The sequence below is a fragment of the Myotis davidii genome, unplaced genomic scaffold (assembly GCF_000327345.1).
Source record: "Myotis davidii unplaced genomic scaffold, ASM32734v1 scaffold653, whole genome shotgun sequence".
Lineage (NCBI taxonomy): Eukaryota > Metazoa > Chordata > Mammalia > Chiroptera > Vespertilionidae > Myotis > Myotis davidii.
Window position 1 is genome coordinate 620558 of NW_006285129.1, and position 17544 is coordinate 638101.

General features: G+C 38.2%; 1 protein-coding gene across 6 annotated transcripts in view; it reads right to left on the bottom strand.

Annotated features, from left to right (window-relative positions):
• Positions 1-17544, bottom strand: part of ARNT (aryl hydrocarbon receptor nuclear translocator) — a 60506-nt gene that overhangs the window by 5711 nt on the left and 37251 nt on the right. For all 6 annotated transcript variants that reach the window (XM_006755653.2, XM_015558733.1, XM_006755652.2 and 3 more), the window contains 11 exons: positions 16223-16288; positions 15748-15833; positions 12322-12398; positions 11692-11826; positions 7808-7882; positions 5506-5657; positions 2688-2798; positions 2464-2536; positions 2186-2309; positions 1894-1996; positions 1366-1513 (listed from right to left, as the gene is read on the bottom strand). In XM_006755653.2, the coding sequence (XP_006755716.1) occupies positions 1366-1513; positions 1894-1996; positions 2186-2309; positions 2464-2536; positions 2688-2798; positions 5506-5657; positions 7808-7882; positions 11692-11826; positions 12322-12398; positions 15748-15833; positions 16223-16288 (1150 nt within the window). The remainder of the gene's footprint in view (positions 1-1365; positions 1514-1893; positions 1997-2185; positions 2310-2463; positions 2537-2687; positions 2799-5505; positions 5658-7807; positions 7883-11691; positions 11827-12321; positions 12399-15747; positions 15834-16222; positions 16289-17544) is intronic.

Consider the following 17544-nt stretch of genomic DNA (forward strand, 5'->3'; position numbering starts at 1 on the left):
AACATCCATGAGAGAGAAACATCGATCAGCTGCCTCCTGCACATCCCCTACTGGGGAAGTGCCTGCAACCCAGGTACATGCCCTTGACCGGAATCGAACCTGGGACCCTTCAGTCCGCAGGCCGACGCTCTATCCGCTGAGCCAAACCGGCTTTGGCCCTATGCATTTTTTTATACAATTGAGATCACATTGTATAATAATAATTTTGGAGCCTACTTTTGGTTTTAGCTTTTTAAATGTAAAATATTACCATTTATATTTATATTATTATATAATATATAAAGAATGTTGTATATTATATATGTCATATATTATTAAGTATATATGAACTTATGAATGGATATTAGCTTTAGCTTAACATATTATACTAGAGACCCGGTGCATGGATTCATGCACCAGTGGGGTCCCTCGGCTTGGCCTATGGGGATCGGGCCGAAACTGGCTCTCTGACATCCCCTGAGGGGTCCCAGATTGCGAGAGGGTGCAGGCCAGGCTGAGGGACCCCACCAGTGCACGATCAGGGTGTGGAGGGAACACGGGAGGGCTCCAAGGAGTGTCTGGCCCTTCTTGCCCAGTCCCAATTGGGGCTGATCGGGACCATCTCGCCCAGTCTCGATTGGGGCTGGTAAGTGCACATCATAGCGACTGGTCAAACAGTCAAACAGTTGGACACTTAGCATATTAGGCTTTTATTACATAGGATATACATATAGAGTATATAGGGACTTTTCAACGCTTTTTTTTGTAAATAGACATCGCTGTGTCTAAATTCATAATAATTTTCTCCTTTGTTCCTATATTTTGTAGTCCTAAACAAAGTGGAAGCCTCTTAGAATTTACTCCAGCCCTAGTGGGTTTGGCTTAGTGGATAGAGTGTCAGCCTGTTGACTGAAGGGTCCCAGGTTCAATTCCAGTCAAGGGCACATGCCAGGGTTGCGGGCTCAATCCCCAGTAGGGGGGGTGTGCAGGAGGCAGCTGCTCAATGATTTTCTCTCATTATTGATGTTTCTATCTTTCTCTCCCTCTCCTTTCCTCTCTAAAATCAATAAAAAGTATATATATATTTAAAATCTCTCATAAAAAAAGTAATTTACTCCAAAACACATTTGAAAATCATGTCTGTTCAAGACGTTTTATGTGAGCGATTCTGATTTAAAGTGGGTATGTAAACACCACAGACTCTGAGTTTTAGATTATCCATGGTTTTTAATTATCTAGTTGATCCTAACAAAGATAAAAATTGGAAGGTAGGTGGTGGGGGTTGAGGAAAAGGAGCCTAAGATAAGCAATAATAACTTTACATATGGAAAAAAGCCCAAACAAACAAAAAACAATATCCAGGGGAAGACAGGTGAGAAACTTTACCTGGGCAGAGAAGCCTGGGCGGGTACTAGGGGTCCAAGTTGGGGCTGCTCCCTGGGTGGGGTTGGAGTGGCGGGAAATCTGGGCCAACATTTGTCCTGCAGAAGCTGATGGCTGGACGATGGTTACAGGAGGTGCCAGACCACTATTTCTAGGCGTGAACAAATAGTTAAGGTAAAGGATTAAAAGGATGGGTTTATCACAGAATCTAGGAATCACAGGACAATTTAGTGCTGTTCTCAGATTCCCTTGACTTCCTTGGGGTTAAGGAAAACTTGATAAAAGAATGTGGAAAAGACCAGAAAGACTGACAGTCACACATTGATCAGGACACACAGAGATGGAACCTAGAACATGGCAACAGGCCAAGTGCAAAGACATAGGAAGAAAAGCAGTTCGCCTCATCCTAGGCCCTATAAGTTCCACTGCTTTGTCTGAAATAACCCGAGAAAGCTAGGGAAGAATAAAACTTGGACTCAGGAAATGAATCAATCAATTGCCCTTAAAGCAATACACACACATGGGGCTCACCTGAAATTCTCTGCTGGCCGGGGGGTAGGAGGGAATGTGTTGCCCTGGGAGAATAGCTGTTGGGTGGCAGGGACAGTGCTGGAAGAGATGCCTTTACTCTGATCTGTGGACCAAAAGGAGTTGGGGGAGAGCCAGTCACGGGGCTGTACTATATTAGTTCAGCAAGTTCCTATTTACTCATGAGGTATCATGACTAAGAGGGAATGTTGGAAGACTACTGATTGGGCAGCAGCAGACCCATCAGTAAGTGATCAAAATGAGAATTTAAAAGGAGAATGAGTAAGAAACATACCTGCACTGATGTTGGAATAGATTTCTGAAAATCTTGGATCTCTATCCTGGACAAACAGACCATCTGACTTCTCAAGGGGCTTACTGTGTTCTGGCCCTGTGGTTGTCACAGGCTGAACAGAAACCTGTGGAATACAATGATAACAATAACCATGAAAGGTTTAACATGGTAATTCAATAACTCTAAAATTCACTTAGATACATTTATACTCTAACTGGCACTGGGAGACATTTCTTTAAAAAATGCTCACGGTCCTTCTTCAGAGAAGATACACTAACCTGGGAATGATTGTAGCTGGCCAGTCCATCTCTTCCTGGTACTACGTCCAGTTCTGTCTGTTGTTGCTGCTGCCTATATGTTAAAGCCAGTGAGGAGAGAAATAGGGGGGAAAATTTTTTTTAAGAATCTGGGGAAAAGGCTTAACAAATAAAAAAAATAATGGGATTGCAGACGGCCCTGGACTAGTCACTGTTCAATAAATGATTCTTCCACCATTTCTCACCTGGGTGCCAGCTGCCCTGAGCCCATCTCCAGGGATAAATTAGCTGTGGGACCTAGCTGTGGCCTCTGAATCGTGTTAGACAGTGTAGGCCGTGGTTCCTGGCTGGAATTCCTGGGAAAATGGAGAGAAGATAAAACTGAGAAAAAATGTATCTAACACTGCTTGTACATAAAGCTCTGTATATTCACTTGTAGGTGGGGTGATTCCTAATAAATTCCCTTTCATGTCCAATCCTAAAGGCAACCTATGACCTCGGATTCAACAAATAATTCACACTATGTCAGGGGTGGGCAAACTTTTTGACTCGAGTGCCACAATGGGTTCTTAAACTGGACCGGAGGGCCGGAACAAAAGCATGGATGGAGTGTTTGTGTGAACTAATATAAATTCAAAGTAAACATCATTACATAAAAGGGTACGGTCTTTTTTTTTCTCTTAGTTTTATTCATTTCAAATGGGCCGGATCCGGCCTGCGGGCCGTAGTTTGCCCACGGCTGCACTATGGACAACATGGCACAAAGAGAAATTATGTCCTATGGCACATGGGTTCTTCTTGTTCAGGTTCTAACTCTTCCTAGGTATTCAGTACCTAGTTGTGTGAATGTGCGCGCATTACATACAGTGTTTTTAAAAAGCCTAAGTGAAAAACTGAAAGTAAATTTACTGAAACATAAAAAGGATTATTTCTGGCCTGGCTGGTGTTGCTCAGTGGTTGAGCATCAACCTATAAACCAGTAGATCACGGTTCAATTCCTGGTCAGGGCACATATAAAATAAAAAAAATTTTTTTTTTAAAAAGGACTATTTCTGGATAGGGAAATTTTTTTTTACTTTCTCTTATAGTTTTCAATACTTTCCAAATTTTCTATAAAGAGTATTTATTTTAAAACATTACTAATTAATTAAAATTAATTGTGGTGGGGAAAACTCTATGTAAAAATGGGGGAAGCCATTATTTCCAGAAAAAAGTTCCTAAAAAGATTTCAAATTTTAAATAAAATGTAAACACAAAACAATAGTTGTTCTGTTATATAAAGATGCAAAAACAAAATCATTAAAAACCTACAATGACCATAAACATACGTACCTGAGTTAATAAAAATTTCTAACTCAATCCATTATACTAAGTTAATTTAAGAGAGAATTAAACTTTACACGCCCTAACAATTGAATTGGAGAATACAGACTCAATGTCATCACCAAGTGCTAGTCATACTGCTAATTATTTATAAAATCAGATCTTCAAGAGGTGATTCAAAGCCAATTCTACATAGAGAGACTAAATGAAAAAGAACTTTACACCTGCTAGGATAGGTAGAATAAAAAAGGACAGCAAGAATGTGGAGAAACTGCAATCCTCATACATTGCTGACAGGAACATAAAATGGGAGAGCAGCTCTGGAAAACAGTTGGACAGTTCCTCAAAAGATTGAACATAGAGTTACCAAATGATCCAGCAATTCCACTCCTAAGTATATATCCATGAGAATAAAAACATACCCACACAGCCCTAACTGGTTTGGCTCAGTGGATAGAGCGTCAGCCTATGGACTGAAGGGTCCCAGGTTTGATTCCCGTTAAGGGCATGTACCCTGGTTGCAGGCACATCCCCGGTGGGGGGTGTGCAGGAGGCAGCTGATCGATGTTTCTCTCTCATTGATGTTTCTAACTTTCTATCCCTTCCCTTCCTCTGTAAAAAAATCAATAAAGTATATTTTTAAAAAAACAAAACAAGAAACATACCCACACAAAAACTAGTACACAAATGTTCGTAGCAGTATTCTTAATAGCCAAAAAAGTGGAAACAACTCAATGTCCATCAACCAATGAATGAATAAATAAAATGTGGGCTATCCATACAAAAGAATTTTATTTGGCAATAAAAAGAAATGAAGTACTGATACATGCTATAACATGGATGACCTTAAAATATTATAGTAAGTGAAAGAGGCTAGTCACAAAGGAACCACGTATTGTATGATTCCATTTATATGAACTGTCTAGCTAGAATAGGTAAATTTATGGAGACAGAGTAGATTAGTTGCACAGGACTTGGAGGGGTGACTTAAACACAGGATTTCTTTTAGGATAGATGACATTTGATTGTGGTAATAGTTGCACAATCATGTGACATACTTTAAAAATATGTATACTTTAAATAAGTGAACTGTATAGTATGTGAAATCCATCTCAATAAAATTGTTTTTTTTTTGTGTGTGTGTATATTTAACAAAGAAGGAAAGCTCAAACAGGAAGAAATCAAGGAATAAAGGAGAACAGAGGCTAACAAAAGAGTGATGGAGCCATGCTCTAAAGCAAACTATGGTCCCTGGAGCAAATGCAGTCCATTGCATTTTTGGAAATAAAAGTTTGTTAGAAGATAGATATCTTTCCTCATTTTATTCGTCTAGGACTATTTTTATGCTATAATAACAGAGTAGTTGCAATACCAACTGTATGCCCCACAAAGCTTTTAAAATATTTACTATCTGGCTTTTTATAGAAAGAGTCTTCAGATACCTGCTGTAGAGAAAAATTCTGCCAGACTAGAGCAATAAAATGGTGTATACAACAAAATCCTTTCTAGAGAGGGTTGAAACAAAATTGAAATACAAACCTTTCACATCTCAGAACCTCGTCTCTAATCTATTGTTTATTAAAATCTTATTCTACTGGATGAACTACCCAAATTGTAAGAATTGGAAGATGAGGAACTTCAAACTAATGCTATTTACTCCTAGAAGGTAGAAGAGAAGGAAGTAAGCAGATTTGGCCCAGGAGGAATCCCAACATTCAAAAAGGCCTTTACGGTACATACTTCACATTGGTGTTGGTACAGATGATGTACTCAATTTCATCTGAGTAAGGGTTCTGGAAAGTAAAGGAGCTGGTTCTCATCCAGAGCCACTCTCTGTTCTTAGACCGGAACCGGAACATGACAGACAGCACCTGGCCTTTTAATTTCACCACCTGAAAAAGTTTTCATGCTATCAGTGAAACCCACAAAAATTATCCTTAGAAAATTAAAAAATAAAATTCCCACTCTATAACCCTAAGATTCCTGTGTCACTGTCTCTTTCAATGTTACTAATAAAACAGTATGAGGAGTGAAAACTAAGTGACTAAATAATTCAGAGATATATTTATCATATTTCTTCCCAGAATCCCAGAGCTACCTGACCTCTCTAGTCAAAATAAAAGAGGAATAACAACTCTTTCCAGGAAAGACAAGACTATGTTCCCACACTTGCCTTGGAAAGCCCCTTAAAGATAATGCTGATCTAGCTTTACAAGTCTAAACTAGAAATTTATAAGTTTAATAACACTGAATATAGCTTATGCATTGCTCCTTAATCCTAGCTTTCCCCCCAAACCTAAGCAATTCTGTTCTCATAGCACCCATGAAGGTTTCTATAAATTAAACAAAATTGGTTTTAGTTCTTATTTTGCTTTAGTTTTTCAAAAGAAACTAGTTTTAGATTATTTTAGCTTCTAGTCTAATAGGAAATAACCTTTTGACTCTCATTCTCTAACAATAAAAAAGTATTATTAGCAGTAATATTTATTTTGTAGTTTCTATATGTCAACCACTAGGTTTTGTGCTTTTTCTTTTAAAAACAACATTCACTTAACATGATAAAAAAATGTAATATAAATATTTGCATTTAAACAATAGTAAGTAGCTTTTAAAAGTTAAATGTATTCACTGTATAATATATAAAATGAACATAATGTTTGTTCACAAACTAAGTACTGGTTCTGAAAACCTGCTTATTGCTGTACATATCTATTCCAATGACGTATAAGCCCAGTACTTCAACATATCTACACTTTAAATTTTTTTTTTAAGTAAATGGTAACATTTATGTTTCGGCTGATGAATGCGGCAGCCGTATCTGCTGATCTTACAAACTGACTGAAAAATAAGTGTAGCGGAAAATGGGACATACTTATTTAGCAATAATAAAATAGCACATTTTAAATATATGTCTAAAACTTTTACAAATCAAGTGCGAAACAAAGCACTGAAATAATCAAAATGAGGAAAATAAAGAAAAGGAAGCTTCATTGGAAATAATAACTAAATTAATGCACTGGAAAAAAAATGTCCATCTAGATTTAAGAAACATCAAAATCTGGAAAGCAGTAACTAAGTAAGCAGGTGTAGATTGCCCATTAAAAAGCACTTTTATTTATATACTCTAAAATCATATCAACAACTGATGTCAGAATAATAACCTTAAGAATATGGAATGTAAATATGGGACATTAAAGCTATCTTGAAATAAACATTTTCCAGAAGTGATAAAATGATACTCTGTGGCCAAAAACATCAGAATGATAAATTTCATGGATTTAAAATATACTGTACAGTATGTTCTCACACTACTGAAGGTCTGCATCTTTAGCTTTGAATAATTTCCACACAAGTCAGACTAGGTTTTGAGACTAGACATACATGGAATGTGATCCTTCTGTAAGCTGCAGCCGAGTGGATGGAACTGGTAATGCTGAGTACTTGGGAGACAGGCTTTTCACTGCCAATGTCTAATTTCCTCCAGAAGCTGGGTAATTGCTTTACTGCATTATCTTATTTCATCTTCCCAACAACCCTCCGAATTTAAATACTATTATCATACCTATTGTATCAATGAGGACACTACTGCGGCATAAAGAGAAAAATTAACTAGTCTGGTATAAAGTAAGAACTACCTTATTCACCAGATATTTTCAGGATATAGGGCCTGAAAATTACAATTAAAGAGTCAGCTTACAATTAAGAGTTAACTATATAAGAACTATAAAATGAATTTTTCTAATACTATCCACAGTTCAGTAAAGCATAGAGTATTTTACATACTTTAAAGAGATGCAGCTAGTTAAATTCAAGACAGTAGGTAGCCAAAACCAAACTAAAATACCTTGGACATTATTCACAGTTTCAAAGATTGGTCTTTTTCTGTTCCTTAAAAATACAGGTTAAGTACTACAGAATGTAAAACTGTAGTGCCTTTCACAATACTCAATTAATCTGTAGTCAATAAATATTTGTGGAATGAATGTGATAAAAGATATTAAATAAAAATATTACTCAAATCCAAACCAGGAAAAAAAGTTACCTGTTGGAAGCTGTCTCTTAAAAGCTGCTGGTCTTCAGGATGACAGAATTCTACAATATTCTTTCCTAAAAGTTCCTAAAAGGGAAAAAGAGGAGTAAGATCAACACTTTTATGAGCATCTAACTTTCCTGGTCCATTACAGGGGGGTTGGATTTTATTTCTCTTGTTTTTATCCTAGGATTATAGATAAGTGTGGAAGGGGAAAAAGAATAAAGAAAAGATGGAATCTGCTAAACTGGCCTCTGGAGCATTTTCCTCTCAGAGCATTGTATGTTTATTTTAACTACATTTTTTATAGATTTGAGGTTATAATTTACATATATAATTCACTCATTCTTAGTGTACAATTTGATAACTTACAGTACATTTGTACAGCTGTGCAACCATTACCACAGTTTAGTTTTAGAACATGTCCACTGCCCCAAAAGTTCCCTTTTGCCTTTTTATGGTCAATCTCTGCTCCCAATTTCCTAGCCAACCATTAATCTACTTTCTGCTTTTTTAGTTTTGCCTTTTCTAGAAATTTCATATAAATGAAATACAATATAGGTAGGTAATCTTTTATGTCTGGCTTCTTTCATTGAACATAGTTTTAAAGTTCATCTATGTTACTACAATAATATATTCCTTTTTATTGCTCAGCAGCATTCTAACATGGATATACCACAGTTTGGGAATCCATTGCTAGTTAATGGATATTTAAATTGTTTCACTTTTTGGCTATTATGAAAAATAGAGCTATGAATATCTGTGTATAAATCTGTGTGAAATAATTTTTCATTTCTCTTGGGTACATACTAGTAGACTTGCTGGGTTATGAGATAAGTGTATGTTTAACTTTTTAAGAAACTGCCAAAATGTTTTTCCAAAGTGGCTTTACCATTTTACATGTCTGCCAACAATGTACGATGGTTCCAGTTTCTCCACATTCTTGCCAATACTTTTTAAAAAAAATTTTAATTAAATTTCTTAAATGAGGTAACACGGAGAATACTTCCTAATTATAGTTATTCTAGTGAGCATGCAGTGGTATCTCACTGTGGTTTTAATTTGCACTTAACTAATGACTGATGATGATGAATATCTTTTTACATAGCATTTACGTTACTTCTTTAATGAAATGTACATTGAAATTACTGGCTGTCTTAATGAATTATAAGATTTCTTCATTTTTATTTTTATTGATTAAGGTATTACATATGTGTCCTTATCCTCCCATTGCCCCCCACCCCACTCCCATTCATGGCCTCCACCACCACCCTCCCCGGTGTCTGTGTCCATTGGTTATGCTTATATGCATGCATACAAATCCTTTGGTTGACCTCTAAAGATTTCTCTTTTTTTTTTTAATATATTTTATTGATTTTTTACAGAGAAGGGAGAGGGAAAGGAGAGTTAGAAACATCGATGAGAGAGAAACATCGATCAGCTGCCTCCTGCACACTCCCCACTGGGTATGTGCCCGCAACCAAGGTACATGCCCTTGACCGGAATTGAACCTGGGACCCTTGAGTCCGCAGGCCGACGCTCTATCCACTGAGCCAAACCAGTTAGGGCTAAAGATTTCTTTATATAGTCTGGATACAAATCTTTTTTCAGACATATAATTTGCAAAATTGTCTTCCAGTTTTTGGATGGTCTTTTCATTTTCTTTTTTTTACTGGTTTTAGAGAAAGAGAGGAGGGGTGGGAGAGGAAGAGAGAGAGAGAGAGAGAGAGAGAGAGAGACAGACATTGATTTATTATTCCACTTATTTATGCAATCATTGGCTGATTCCTGTATGTGCCCTGACCAGGGATCAAACCAGCAACCTTGGCATATCAGGACAAAGCTACAACCAACTGAGCTACCCAGCCAGGGCCTTTAATTTCTTAATGATGTCCTTTTAAGAGGGCAAATTTTAGCCCTAACCGGTTTGGCTCAGTGGATAGAGCGCCGGCCTGTTGACTGAAGGGTCCCAGGTTCGATTCTGGTAAAGGGCATGTACCTTGGTTACCAGCACATCCCCAATAGGGGGTGTGCAGGAGGCAGCTGATGGGTGTTTCTCTCTCATCGATGTTTCTAACTCTCTATCCCTCTCCCTTCCTCTCTGTAAAAAAATCAATAAAATATATATTTTTTAAAAAAGAGGGCAAATTTTAAATTTGATGAGGGCAAATTTATCAATTTCTTTTATAAATCATGCTTTTAGTGACATCTAAGAATCTTGTCCAATGCAAGATTCAAAGATTTTCTACTTTCTTCGAAAAAATTCTGTAAGAGTCTGTTTTGTGTGTGTTTTTTGCATATGGATATCCAATGGATTCATTAGCATTTGTTTAAAGATTTCTTTTCCCCATTGAATTCTCTTAGCATCTTTGTTGAAAATTAGTTGACCATGTGAGAATAGACTCTATTTTGGTCTACTGATCTATGTACCTATCCTTATACTAATACCACACTGTCTTGATAACAATGGCTTTATAATAGTTGTTAAATCAGGTAGTATAAATCCTTTGACTTTGTTCTTCTTTTTTAAAACCGCCTTTTCACCAACCGCTTCACACAGCAATAGCCAGAACTGCTTCCTAGCCACTATAGTTTTGAATGTTTATATAATGACTTACTTAACTGAGGCATAGTTACCTGGCATGCTGAATGATAAATCTAAATAAAATCATAATAACATGTGGGTTACTATTCATCTACGTGATTAAACGAGTTACCAAAAGGTGGCCATAGCATAACTAATTAAAATTATTACTTTTGCACCAATATCTGCATTAACATCATTAACAAAACTGTATATAGCTGGACCTGCTGCTCCCACCTGGCTTCAGAAGCCATATTTCTCTAGACCGAATGATAACTGTGATAAGAAGCTGAGAATAAATTTAGCTGACAGAATAAAGTTAGCTCTGAGCTAGGGGCCGATATGTTTGGCTATCTCTGGAATTACATCACTGAGTAATCTCAACGAAGCCAAGGGAAAACAAGAGGCCAAGTATCAGTATTCATTCAACCCAAAACCCTCTTACCTTCATTTAGCTAGCCTGTGTTCATTATTCAGACTGGGAAATTATAGTCCCAAATAACCAAGAAACTTATCTATTTTTATGAGAAGAATCAAAATAATTTCACTTCTCTCTTCTTAGTCACGCAATAATATAATTTTTAAAATCTCTCTTTCTTGCCCTGACTGGTTTGGCTCAGTGGATAGAGCGTCGGCCTGCGGACCGAAGGGTCCCAGGTTCGATTCCAGTCAGGGGCATGTACCTTGGTTGCGGGCACATCCCCAGTGGGGGGTGTGCAGGAGGCAGCTGATCGATGTTCCTCTCTCATCGATGTTTCTAACTCTCTATCCCTCTCCCTTCCTATAAATCCTTTGACTTTGTTCTTCTTTTTTAAAACCGCCTTTTCACCAACCGCTTCACACAGCAATAGCCAGAACTGCTTCCTAGCCACTATAGTTTTGAATGTTTATATAATGACTTACTTAACTGAGGCATAGTTACCTGGCATGCTGAATGATAAATCTAAATAAAATCATAATAACATGTGGGTTACTATTCATCTACGTGATTAAACGAGTTACCAAAAGGTGGCCATAGCATAACTAATTAAAATTATTACTTTTGCACCAATATCTGCATTAACATCATTAACAAAACTGTATATAGCTGGACCTGCTGCTCCCACCTGGCTTCAGAAGCCATATTTCTCTAGACCGAATGATAACTGTGATAAGAAGCTGAGAATAAATTTAGGCTGACAGAAAAAGTTAGCTCTGAGCTAGGGGCCGATATGTTTGGCTATCTCTGGAATTACATCACTGAGTAATCTCAACGAAGCCAAGGGAAAACAAGAGGCCAAGTATCAGTGGTGTAACAGCTCCAGCTCCTCACCTGTGGTTGGTAGCCAACAGTAGCCACACAGCGGTGATCCACAAAAGTGAAGATTCCCTCAATGTTATGTCGAGAGATAAACTCTGTTGGCTGACAAACATTACTCATGTCTGTACAGTTGGGAGAACTAGTTACCTGAAAGTAAAAAGACAAAGTGAGCTAAAATAGCACAATTTCTCTACAGATGTATTTCCTACCACCTCATGATCATTTACATGGACATGAAGCACCGAGGTTTAGGAATTCAAAACTTTCACACCTCATCCAGGAAGGAAAAAATGATAATCACAATCAGAGAGGACATTAGCCATGTATATATATATATATCTCTCTCTTTTTTTGTATACAGGCAAAAGAAATTAGTTGAAAATAGAAAATTCAGCATTGTAAAGCTGAATATATGAAAAATAAGGGGAAAAGCTCTCCTTTCCTCTCTCATCCTCTTCAGCTTCCATTAAATCCAAGAGGAGCAATATTAACTATGAATGCCATATTTCTACAAATATGTAGAATTTTATGGAACTGTTCATTTGTATTCAGAGAGTAAAAGAAAAATAACATGAACAAGTCCTGAAAGAGATTTCTTCTCATTGAAAAGGGATAATATAGATATGGAAAATTCATACTTGCCTGCAGTCTGCCAATGGCCACTAGGCAAAATTTGCTTCCCTGGCCAGCCTCTGGGTCATCATCTGGGAGGGAGACACCTTTAGGAAGGAAGTTAAAAGATTTAATAGGGATCTCAAACTCAACTGCCTTCAAAGTCAGATAGGTAAAGATTTACAATTCATGTAGGTGCAAAACAATAGAGTGCCAAAAGATAAGATAAAGGTACTCATAAATGCAGAAAAGAAACTGATGGCTGGGATGGAGGGATAAGCAAAAAAGGTGAGGGGGAGTAAGAGGTACAAATTCCACCCAGCTGGTGTGGCTCAATGGTTGAGCGTCAACCCATGAACCAAGGGGACACCAGTTGATTCCCAGTCAGGGCACATGCCTGGGTTTTGGGCTTGATCCCCAGTAGGGGACGTGGAGGAGGCAGCCAAGTAATGTTCCTCTCTCACTGATGTTTCTATCTATCTATTTATCTATCTACCTATCCCTCTCCCTCCCTCTCTAAAATAATCAATAAAAACATTTTAAAAAATGCCAAACCGGTTTGGCTCAGTGGATAGAGTCTTGGCCTGTGGCCTGAAGGGTCCCAGATTCGATTCCGATCGGGGGCATGTACCTTGGTTGCGGGCACATCCCCAGTGGGGGGTGTGCAGGAGGCAGCTGGTCGATGTTTCTCTCTCATCGATGTTTCCAGCTCTCTATCCCTCTCCCTTCCTCTTTGTGAAAAATCAATAAAATGTATATTAAAAAAAAAAAAAAGAATAAAGGGCCCTAGCCAGGTGGCTTGGTTGGAGCATCATCCCATAGACCAAAAGGTTTCTCTCTTACATTGATGTTTCTCTCTCGCTCTCTCCCTCCCTCCCTTCCTCTCTCTCTCTGAAAATCAATTTTAAAAAATAACATATCCTCAGGTGAGGATTTAAAAAAAAGATAAAGGTAAACAATTATGTAGAATTTACCATATATGCCAGGTACTGTTTTAAGTATATACATATGTATGTATCTATAATAATAAAAGCATAATATGCAGCCAAGTAATGTTCCTCTCTCACTGATGTTTCTATCTATCTATTTATCTATCTACCTATCCCTCTCCCTCCCTCTCTAAAATAATCAATAAAAACATTTTAAAAAATGCCAAACCGGTTTGGCTCAGTGGATAGAGTCTTGGCCTGTGGCCTGAAGGGTCCCAGATTCGATTCCGATCGGGGGCATGTACCTTGGTTGCGGGCACATCCCCAGTGGGGGGTGTGCAGGAGGCAGCTGGTCGATGTTTCTCTCTCATCGATGTTTCCAGCTCTCTATCCCTCTCCCTTCCTCTTTGTGAAAAATCAATAAAATGTATATTAAAAAAAAAAAAAGAATAAAGGGCCCTAGCCAGGTGGCTTGGTTGGAGCATCATCCCATAGACCAAAAGGTTTCTCTCTTACATTGATGTTTCTCTCTCGCTCTCTCCCTCCCTCCCTTCCTCTCTCTCTCTGAAAATCAGTTTTACAAATCTCTCTCTCTGAAAATCAATTTTAAAAAATAACATATCCTCAGGTGAGGATTTAAAAAAAAGATAAAGGTAAACAATTATGTAGAATTTACCATATATGCCAGGTACTGTTTTAAGTATATACATATGTATGTATCTATAATAATAAAAGCATAATATGCTAATTAGACTGGACAGCCAAATGACCTTCCAGACAAAGCTGCGGCTGCAAGGGCCGACCCCTGTGCATGAATTTCATGCATCGGGCCTCGAAAATACAGATGAGAAAACTGAGGTATTTTTTTTTTTTTTACCTATCCCTCTCCCTCCCTCTCTAAAATAATCAATAAAAACATTTTAAAAAATGCCAAACCGGTTTGGCTCAGCGGATAGAATCTTGGCCTGTGGCCTGAAGGGTCCCAGATTCGATTCCGATCGGGGGCTTGTACCTTGGTTGCGGGCACATCCCCAGTGGGGGGTGTGCAGGAGGCAGCTGGTCGATGTTTCTCTCTCATCGATGTTTCCAGCTCTCTATCCCTCTCCCTTCCTCTTTGTGAAAAATCAATAAAATGTATATTAAAAAAAAAAAAAAGAATAAAGGGCCCTAGCCAGGTGGCTTGGTTGGAGCATCATCCCATAGACCAAAAGGTTTCTCTCTTACATTGATGTTTCTCTCTCGCTCTCTCCCTCCCTCCCTTCCTCTCTCTCTCTGAAAATCAATTTTAAAAAATAACATATCCTCAGGTGAGGATTTAAAAAAAAGAAAAAGAAAAATGAAGGAGCTGGAGGGTGGGCAGGGTCAGCCACACCTGCAGCCTGACTTCCCTTGTCCATACTCCTCCCCTAGGGTCCAGCTATCTATAATAATAAAAGCATAATATGCTAATTAGACTGGACAGCCAAATGACCTTCCAGACAAAGCTGCGGCTGCAAGGGCCGACCCCTGTGCATGAATTTCATGCATCGGGCCTCGAAAATACAGATGAGAAAACTGAGGTATTTTTTTTTTTTTACAAAGGTCAAAAAATTTACTCAAGGTTATACTGCCAGAGTCAAACCCAGGTTTTTCCAAATCTAAAGTTTAATCTCTTACCAAAATATACTACCTTGCTTCTTTTCTCTTAGTTTCTGTCTCCCTACAACATCCACTTCCAAATTATACTCATCCTGCAAGGAAGTAATAAAGTTGCTAAGATATGGAAATTCTGAAAAGCTAGTTTAAAAGGCTGGTCTCTATATCCCAACCACCTTTCTCACATTCCCTGTTTGACATCAAGTTCTAGTAAAACTAATCTGCTCACATCCTGATTTAAAGCCTTGACAAAAACTACTCTTTTTATAAGTCAATACAATCAAGCCATTTCCCTTCTCCCTCAAAATCTTGCTCCTACTTCATTCATTTCCTCGCCTGAAGATATGTTTTTATTGATTTTAGAGAGAGAGAGATGGGGAGGAGGGGAGAGAAACATCAATCGGCTGCCTCCTGTACATGTCCTAACTGGGGATCAAACCTGCAACCCAGTTATGTGCCCAGTTAAGAAATCAAATCTGAAATTTTTTCATGTATGAAATGATGCTCCAACTAACTGAGCCACCCAGGGAAAAATCTTGCTCCTAATTTAGAAAGCTTTCCCAAATTAACTGTATTCAAGGCCAATTTATTTTTAAACACAAATACTTAGAACTTAGGTATTCAGTATACATTATTATGAATTTTCACATTTAAAAACTACATTCTGTGAGAGAGCCAACATGGAGCCATTTTCCAGTCTATATAATCATCTCATCAATTGGAATATAAATCCTTAAGGGGGGAAGGGACAGAGACTATTCCTCTTTCCTATTTTCTTAGTTTATACCAAAGTACATTTCATACCTGAAGGATATGGTAAATATTAGCTAACTTTCTTGGACTCTGAGGAACCTGCTGCATGAAGAGAGAAGCCACTATCCAACTTTCCTACCTGCTGGGGGCCAGGCCTTGATGTAGCCTGTGCAGTGGACCACCACGAAGTGAGGTTCCCCATCCTTTACAGAGCCAAGTCCATTCCTGGAAGAGTTAGAGATGTGAGGAGAAAACTCTACCCAGTAACACTGAAAAGATAACAGTGATTTAGAACCTTTACCTTTAGACTCTTAAATGTTTAGAAAACAGGATAACTGTATTTGGATCTTTCCCTCCCCAAAGTGACCATCATATTGCTGCTGACCCTTGCCAAAGTCAAGCAACTTAAAGGTACTATAGCAGAAAAAAGTAGATAAAGTGGCAGGGCAACTTCCTTAAACATGATAATCAAAAGCTTTAAAAATTTAGGGAAACACTGCCAGAAAGTGAGGGATCAGGATGAGGGCTGCTGAAGGAAGTACTACAGTAAGATAGTTGAAGTGACTCCACAGGTACTGGGCCATCCCTTTCGTTTTAACTGCTTAGAATCTCACCTGCATCTGTTCCTCACAAAGCTCAGTCTATTCATGGAAACTGAGTCCACAGAGCTACTGCCACACCTATTTCAAAGAACAGATAAATTAAAAGCAATTAGCTGCACTATCAAAGACTTTTTCATCCATTAACAGCCAGATAATAGGTTCTGGATACAACCAGATACAGAAAACTGAACAATGCTCCTAACAAGGAAGCGTGAAGAAGTCAGGTATATTTCCAAAACTTGTAACAGTCCTAGAATTTGAAGTTGAAATTTTCTGCATGTTTTTCAAATGCAGAAATTCTCTACATCAGTGGTCAGTATACTATCTTGGTAAAGGACAATATAGTACAGTGGTTCTGAACCTTCCTAATGCTGCAACCCTTTAATACAGTTCCTCATGTTGTAGTGACCCTCAACCATAAAATTATTTTCGTTGCTACTTCATAAATGTAGTTTTGCTACTGTTATGAGTTGTAATGTAAATATCTGATATGCAGGATGTATCTTCATTGTTACAAATTGAACATAATAAAGCATAGTGATTAATCACAAAAACAATATGTAATTACATATGTGTTTTCTGATGGTCTTAGGCGACCCCTGTGAAAGGGTCGTTCGACCCCCAAAGGGGTCACGACCCACAGGTTGAGAACCACTGACATAGTAGCTATTTTCAGCTTTGTGGGCCATACAATCTGTTGCAACTAGTCAACTCTGCCATTATAGCATGAAAGCAACTACAGACATGTAAACAAATGGGCATGGCGTTGTTCCAATAAAGGTTTATTTACAAATAAAGAGTTGTGGAGCCTGGCCGACGTGGCTCAGTGGTTGAGCATCAATCTGTGAACCAGGAGGTCATGGTTCATTTCCCAGTCAGGTCACATGCCCACATGCAGGCTTGATCCTCAGTAGGGGGCATGCAGGAGGCAGCCAATCAATGATTCTCATCATTGATGTTTCTCTCTCTCTTCTTCTCCCTTCCTTTCTGAAATAAATAAAAATTAAAAAAAAAAGTTGTGGGCCCTAGCCAGTTTGCTCAGTGGATAGAGCATTGGCCTGCAGACCAAAGGGTTCTGGGTTCGATTCCGGTCAAGGGCACGTGCAGGAGGCAACCAATTGATGTGCTTCTCTCACATCGATGTTTCTCTCTGTCTTTCCCTCTCTCTTCCACTCTCTCTAAAAAGAAATCAATGGAAAAATATCCTTGGGTGAGGATTAACAAAACAAAATAAAAAAAGAGTTGTGGTTTGCTTACTCTATACCACAACCTTATCTGTTTGCTGCATTTCCTTATTATTTATCTTGCTCCTGCCTATGTCTTTCCACTAGCCA